General features: G+C 43.8%; 1 protein-coding gene across 1 annotated transcript; it reads right to left on the reverse strand.

The window, feature by feature from the left end:
• Positions 1-1,365: 1,365 nt before the first annotated feature.
• LMOD3 (leiomodin 3 (fetal)) lies at positions 1,366-6,639 on the reverse strand. Its single transcript, XM_009083457.1, has 4 exons — positions 6,355-6,639; positions 4,324-4,563; positions 3,151-4,218; positions 1,366-1,392 (listed from the first exon to the last, which is right to left on the reverse strand). The coding sequence occupies exons 1-4, from the start codon at positions 6,637-6,639 to the stop codon at positions 1,366-1,368; spliced, it is 1,620 nt and encodes a 539-aa protein (XP_009081705.1).
• Positions 6,640-8,183: the final 1,544 nt, after the last annotated feature.

Genomic DNA, 8,183 nt, shown 5'->3' on the forward strand with positions numbered 1-8,183 from the left:
GGACAAATGAAAAATTGAACTGATGATAGTGGAGATCAGCTTGGATTCAAAGAGGTCCTGGATATTGCTGATACTTCAGGACTATTTGAATAAATGTGGGAAGGGGTAGCAGGGTGGGACTGGGATTTAGCTGCCACGGGGAGATTGCTGAGAGTTACCAGTAAGAGACAACTCACCTGAAGGTAATCCTGCCAGGAGCTGCAAAGCTGCACCTTTGGATCAAGTATCAGCCACAGGAAAGCAGAGGAGCTGCATGTTAGCCAAGACAAAGCCCTTGTTTGTTCTTTCCTTATGCTTTAGAGCTTTAAAAAAAAACAAAAACCCCCAAACCAACCGGTGTCTTGTGCATGTGTTCCACAAGTGTGTGACTGACCTGTAGCTGCTTTACAGAAAGAAAGATCTAATGTGATGATTATAAAGGGGGGGATAACAAAATTCACGAAAATACTAAGGAAAAACTGAGTTGTGTATATGCAGGTTTTACACCATCATATTCAGCCCTGCCAAGGGTGTGACATACTATTCACACCCCATGCTAGGAGGAATTAGGAGTTTCTTAAGCTCTTGGTAAAGAGAGAGATAAGGCTCATCCTCCTGCCACAAGAACAGTGTGGAGAGAAACCTGAAATGGCATTTCAGTGCACTCCAAGGTGGCTGCAATTAAGGAATACATTAAGACAGAGGTGAATCATGGGGAATGAAGATGACAGCTCTTGGAGCATGGCATCATCTTTTATATGCTGATCAGACACAATACCCACTAGGCTATGTTCTGAAATAGAGGGAGCTTGAAACCATCGAGGCGAGGTACCAGAGCAGTCCTGTCTGGGAGCATCTTGTTAGCGAGGGAAGTGCTGCACACATCTTACAGAGAGAGCTTTATTTCATTTCTCTTTCCTTAGCCTAAAAAATGAAGCTGTATACATGGAAACCAAATACATTTTCTCATGGACAAGAGAATAATAAAGAAGCATGTGTGTGAAAAGAAAGATAAAGCTCAGCGTGTTCCTGCAGAATCTGGCAGCAGCAGAAGGACAACGTGGAAGCAAAATAGTTTGCTGATGAACTAGAAAGACAAGGTTATTGATGCCTCTGAGAAAATACTCCCACAACAAACTGAAGTCTCAAATCCTCTTGGCAGACAGATGGCAGAGGGATTGTTTGATACCTGGTGGAAATGCTTAGCACTGACTTTTCCCATGCCAGCCGTTTTCACCACACTTAGAGAAGTGTGTATCACAAGCTTTGTTCCCAAAGAGTCATATATACCACCTGGGTTCTGCAGAAAACATCTGCTGGAACAGTTGTAAGCAAAACCTGAATAGTCCTTATTCCAAGTTGTTTTCTTCTATTCAGTCTGGTCTCTCACTCCAGCTGCTTTGGCAGTGGCACCTGGATAAAGACAGTGAGTATTAGGAGGAGGAAACTTCTCAGTCTCATTTCACAAGCAAGATTAGTCTACTATAAACCTTCAGAAACTGTAAAAAGACCTAAAATATAACAGCTGCAAATTCTGGTTGGGAATTCCTTTTGTTTGTAATTTTTCACTTGCTATTTGTAATGCTTAATGCCTAGGAAATCAGTTTGAAGGCAATGAGTCCTGCCATGGAACAAACAAATACCCAACTCAGCTCAAGCAGTAAAACCCCATTTTAGAGATGAAGCTGAGGGTATTGAGACAAATAAGGAGTTACCAAGATCATGCAGGATGAGGAGAATGACACCCTAATGTCCTAAATCCATGCCAAGTGGCCTGATGACAGAGGACCAAAAAAACCCCACAAAACCTGAACACATGTTTCTTGTTTCATCTTTCCATGGACTGGGATAGCAACTGTTACCTGGCACAATTAGGATGGACCATGAATTTATCTCCCTGCTCCAAACCTCACAGCCCTCATTGTTAAAAACCTCCCAGAAATTTGGGGGGGAATGGCTGGGGTTCCTATTGCTCCCTGGCACCTGACAGCACCCAGGTTTGTTAATCATTGCTGTGCAAACTGCCTGGCAGTACCTGAGGGAATAATCATTTCTGTGTAAGTATAAATGAAAGCAAAATGAGGCTCACTATATTAAAATGTTAATCATAAACTCAGGATGAGTTACAAAATACTACTTGACCATTTTGAATTGCAGAAGATTTTCTGTCTTCTTCCTCAAGCTTTAGCAACACAAATGCAACAACATCACCAACAAGTAGATCTGTCAGCTTTTAGGATTTCTTGAATAATGGTACAACACAAGGAAACGTAACAGTTTAGGAGAGCAGAAAGTTAAATCTGGCCGCCACTGTTTTGAGAAGTGGCCCATGAATTTCATACCCAAGAGCACAACAAGAAGCAGTTTTCACAGTTTGGGACTTGGATTCTCAAAGCCATGATGATGATATCAAACTCACACGAGTTGTGATCACTAAGCACTTTTCAGTGGCAAAGATTTACTTGAAAATATATGTAAACCCCACTGGTTACCAGTACTTTTTCCTATAACCTTGCTCCGTCTTCACTACTAATGGATCCAGTTTCTTCCTATTTGCACTAGAATTTTGCAGTTGATTTAAAAAGGGACAAAAAAAAAAGATTAGAGCAGCAAAGAATCACTAAAGTAATATACCCCTTGTTGCTGGGCGAGGCAGGCAGGAGCAGGGCTAGAGGCTGTGGGTCAGTGTGGGCCATGTGATTGTGCTCTCGTGTCAAGTGAGAGCTAAGGAAAAACAGCTACTGAAGAGAAAAATGTGGTTTTTTAAGGGGGACTGAGGCCAGACTAATGTGAAAAATAATAACCTGTTGCTCTCCTGAAATAAGCATCTTATAATAGCATATATCATAACTAATACACTATTAGTAGTGTGCTAACATGGAATTTCTGGGAGTTTGTTCACCCTCTAGGAGAATTTCCTTTCTTTTACCTTATGGATGCAGACATGGATGTGTGAGGCTGCAGCCTCAGCACTTGCTGCTGTTTCTTTGTGCAAGTTGTACCTTAATGGTGCCAGAAAACAACCACCTGCATCCCAGAACAAAAATGATGAGGATGCAGCCTGTGGGTGTGTTTTCCAGCCCCACCAAATGCCCAATGTTTCCAAGCACAGCTCAGAGTGTGCTGGGAGAAGGTGATTCCCTCCCCTCATTGCCACCACTCAGCGCTCACCGGTTTGAGATAAGCCACGTTGCTCTGACGGATGTCGTTGAGCAGCTGATCTCTTGGGGTTATTTCAACAAGGGGAGGTGGTCTTCTCCTGGGGATTGGTTTGAGTGTTTTGATGACATCTTTGAGGTTGGTTTTCTCGGTGGGTTCCACATACTCCGGCACCGCAGGTTTGCGCTGAGTCTTCTTCAGCTTCACCACTCTGAAGCTGACAGGTTTCTCTCCGCAGGGCTGCTCTGGAGCAGACTGCCTCGCACTCTCCTGCCTTTTGTTCAGGGACATTGCTGCAGGAACGGATGGTTTTGGGGCTTGTGGGGGTTCATGCATCCTCAGCTGGGGCAAAGGTCCCCCCAACATTTCCCACATCCCAGGAGGCAACCCAAGTCCATTTTCCAGCATGGCTATCAACTCCTTCTGCTCTTTCATTTGCTGCTGCCTTTGCCCCTCTTGCCTCTTTTGCCTCTGCTTGTCCAGGTTTCTGCTGAGCAGGTTGGTCACCACCATCCTGGGCCCTGGCAGTTCAAAGTGATACCCCAACTTAAGGAGGGTGGTGTTGGCTTTCAGCAGCCTAGCGATCTCCATTTCTGCCTGGTGGCCCAGCATGCCCCTCTGGTTGTGAAAACGGAGCTCTGTCAGGGTCTCATTGTACTGCAGGCATCTCATGATGGCCACGATGCCTTTGCCAGAGATGAAATTGGAATCGATGTTCAGCGTGGTGATGCTCCTGTTCTCCCGCAGCATGTTGGCCAGCGCGAATGCCACGTTGTCATCAGCCCCCACGTTGGCCAAGCTGAATGTTTTGATGTTCTTGTTCTTTTTCATGGCATTGACAAAGTCTATCAGCATTTCTTTGGGGACGTTTTCTATATTGTTCAGGTTGAGCTCTTTCACCTCTGGGTTGTTTTTGCGGACTTTGTCCAAACTCTCATCTAAATTGGTTTGATTTCCTGAAGGTCTGGCACTCAGCTTCATGAAGCTGGTGTCCAGTGCTAATTTTTGGGGGATGTTCAGTTTTGATACTTTCTTTTCATTTGGCTTTTCTTTGATTTCTCCTGGTTCTGTACCTGGTTTCTTAGTTATCTGATCACTGTGACTGTTCTCATTAGTGCAATTCTTCTTTGTTTCCAATTCATTCTCATCTTCCTCTTCGTCTTCCTCCTCCTCACCATCTTCCTCTTCTTCTTTCTCATCTTCCTCCTCCTCCTCTTCACCATCTTCCTCTTCTTCTTTCTCATCTTCCTCCTCCACTCTCTCCTTACTGCTTCCATCTTTCTTTGTCTCCCCAAGCTGTATTACTGAGTTGGATACATGCTCATTTTGGTAATGTCTCTCTTTTCCCTCTGCTCCTGGTATCCTCCTGCCATCCACCTCACTGCTGCCACTGGCCTTTCCTTCCAGCTCCTCTGCAGCACTTCTCTGAGGAAGACAAAACCTCACAGCTGAAATTATTGAACACAGCTTTGTTACATTAACTTTCTGCTCAAAAAGACCCATGCAGCAGTTGGATTTAGATCCCTCTATGCCCATACATTATAGAATAATCCTTAAAGATGGCACTGCCTGTATGTTGGTTTTCTTGGGAACACAGACATGATTTGTTCTTAAAGAGGCTGCAAACCAGTTTCTCATCTTTGTCTACAAAATTAAGTCTTGACAATTAACTTCTGAACATATTTAACACTATGTTAAGGTGGTCCTCAAACCCTTCTGGGGGTTAAGAGTCTCTGATCCAAAGTATCTTTCTGGATTTTCTTTCATTTTTATTGTTTCTTTGACAAGAGAGAAAGTTTCTTTTGTATGCCACAAACCACTGGAAATCAGTGTGAACCATTGATTGTTTTCTCAGCCCAAGAAGGAGTGAAAAGGGCACATAGTGGCCATGGTGGAGTCATCCAGCACATGAGACAACAAGGCCACCTGCCCTGGTACTGCCAGAGCATCACAGCTAAGGAAGCACCTCACTGAAGAGAGGTTTTGAGTCCAGAGCTAGGAAACCAGACCCTGCACACAGCTGTTGCAAGGCAATGGGGCTTCTAGCACCCAAGTAAAATTAGTTGCAAACTTCCACCACCTCCAGAGATCCTCCTAGCTGAGATTTTTTTTCTTTCAAGCATCTTTTTGCAAGTGGATCCTTCATCACCAAGATATGCTAATAAAGCACTAATAAAATCAAGATATTTTCCTAAGATTTGCTCTAGTTCAGGCAGGGCAGAGTCTTGGCTTTTGCTGCACCCAAAGTCAGACACGGATGGTCACAGTCACTTCTGCCCTCAGGGTTGTGGCCCCGATTTGCTGTGGGAGTAGATGAGTTTAGTGTGAAAGTTGCTTGACCAGTTGTGAGTCAGATGCCAGAGTTAACCTCAGAAGTGTTAAAATATTGTTTTCTTTCAGGGTATGAGTGTTTCAGGAATGAGAAAAACCACACATTACCCCCTGCTTTCCAGAAGCAGCCCATGAAACCTGCCCTGGGAAGACCATGATGTACCATGTTGTGTCCTAGCAAAACCACTGGTATTTAAAACAAAGCTAAAATAAACCAGTTACCTCAAATTCACTTAGGCTCAGGTATGGATGTCTTTCATCTGGTCAAGTTTCAATTCTATTAACCTATTTTTAAGTGTGGCCCTCATCCTGAAAGATATCTAAGCATGACCTTAACTTTATTTCAAAGTCATAGGGGTAGTCGAGTGAATTTAAGGACTGTGTTCTAAAGGGTTGGACTGGTGCATGGAGTTTGCATGCTTGGTTGTTAGTGAATGTTTCACAATGTTAAAATAGAGTGGGTTTGGGGTTTTGTCCAGTAAGACATGAAATTCTGTCCATTAATTAATACATATGATTTATGTAATCTTCTATGGAAAACCAACATGGTGTTGTTCCATATGCAAAGTCAAACAAATTTGAGTGACATCCTCCAGACTGATCTTCTGACAATTTCTCAGTGATGTGCTTTAATGACACAGAATTAGGATTTTCTTATATTAAAAAGCTTAAACATATATTTGGGAAAAGCAATTAAAAAATTACTAACCCTGACATCAGTCCAAGCTGGATTCTGTCACTGCTGAGGCTTTTAGGATTAATCTAAATTTGGTTGTCCCATACCTTACGTAAGGGACAGAAGCAGAGGCAGGTTAAGGTATTAAAGCTATAAAACAGATCCCACAACAGATGCATAATAAATATTTGTGATTTTTTGCTTGTTACCTCAGAGGGCAAGAGGGTGACAGGAACTCTCTCGTCCTCGAGCATGCGTCTGGATGCCTTCTGCCAGTACAGGTAGTCAACCAGGGACCTGTGGTCGAAGCTCCCCGTGGGGGGTTTCTCCGTCTGATCCTTCTGTATCATCCCAATTGGGACTTCAGGGTCTGGGGCCATGACTTCCATCTCGCTCTGTAGCTCCTTGAGCTCCTCAGGGGACAGGTTTGCCAGGATTTCATCTTCATCAATATCCTCAGGAGCCTCATCGGAGTTTTGGCTGAGTTCAGACATGTTCATTCTTCTCTCCTTGCTCTATTACTTTTGAAACCTAAAGAGAAGGCTAAATTTCCACGGATTTTAATTTTTTTTCCCCCCCTTGCTAGCAGTAGTTCATTCGGTTAAATCGACAACTTCATGTTTTGGTCATGAGCTGTGGCAGCTCTGAGTCTCAGTGCTGGAGACAGCCCGTGCAGCTAAGTCTATATTAAGCTGCACTTGGCTGGATGAAGAGAATTTATGGCCATGCTCCATTTTCAGCAACCTGTCAGCTGTGCAAACCCTTCTGACATTTCAGTGCAGCTGGTGCGTCCCCCATTGAGGGAGGCAGGAGACAGCCGTGTTCCAGAGGATTCCTGGGACACTGAGCTGTTCAGTGCTTCACCACATGCTGAAATTGCTGTAGGAGGATGCAGGGACATTAGTGGTACCTGTGAGGTGCAACAGGTAAAAACCTGCCTGCAGGAAGAATCAGCACAAGGTCTCTGTAGCATCTCCAATCTGTCTCACAAGGACTGGGGACTGCAGGCTCTGCACTACCTTTGGCCATATCTAAACCCTGACTGAACATTGCAGTGGTTTTGGTGTGAGTGCAGCCACCTGCAGTTGATGACCTCTCCTATACCTCACATTCTGGTTGGGGTGAAATCCTCCAAGATGGAAAAAGGCAGGTGAACAGTTGGTACAACACACTTTGTTCTTGGAAATAGTGGTCCGTGCAAGGACAGGCACCAGCCCTTTGAGCCAAGCTGAATGGTCCCAATGGGAGCATTTCTCACAGCACATCCATGCCCTGCTTCCACTGAGTCTCCCCAGGAGCAATGCCAATGTCCTTCTTCTGGCCTGGCCTTTAGCATGGACATTGTTTCAACTGTCAACACATCTGACAGTTCATCTCAGGTTCTTCCTTTTCACCATTTTTTCAGAAGAAATAAGCAACTACAAAAATCTGCTTTGCTAATATTCATAAAACTGATGTAACATGAGAAGATTACCCAAAATCCTTTTTTTATTACGTATCCATTCCATCTAAGAAGTACCTCCTTCTTTGCTCAGAGTACTTTATAGGCTTTTGGAACCAGAAAGCCACACCTCCAACACCACTGTGCTCATAATGTGGGTGGGTAATTTTTATACTCACAGTTTGGGCTGTTCATTGGATTAAGGAAGATTTCCTCTCATAATTTCAAGTTTTCTTTGCAGGGATGTCAAATCAAATCCTCAACTTGCAACTGCTAATGCATCTTCCATAGGAAAGAAACCACAGAGGAGAGGCTGTGAAATCAAGCCCCTCCAATTTTTAAGCCATATTTCTCATTAGAGTCTCAACTATGCTCTGCTGGAGTCTGCCAGCAGCAAAATAGGCTGTGCATGATGATAGTCTGTCTTGGCTGTGCTTTGTAACAAGAAACATGGTGTTCAAAGCCCCATTAACCTCTATTAAAAAGCCATTATCCAAAGGTCCTCATTTGACTCGTGCTGTTACACAGTGGGGAAGAGGGCAAAAAATTTAAGAACAAAATAAGTGGTAAAGGAAGAAAATAACAAAGAGCCAAGCC

The sequence above is a fragment of the Acanthisitta chloris genome, unplaced genomic scaffold (assembly GCF_000695815.1).
Source record: "Acanthisitta chloris isolate BGI_N310 unplaced genomic scaffold, ASM69581v1 scaffold8141, whole genome shotgun sequence".
In the NCBI taxonomy this organism is placed as follows: domain Eukaryota; kingdom Metazoa; phylum Chordata; class Aves; order Passeriformes; family Acanthisittidae; genus Acanthisitta; species Acanthisitta chloris.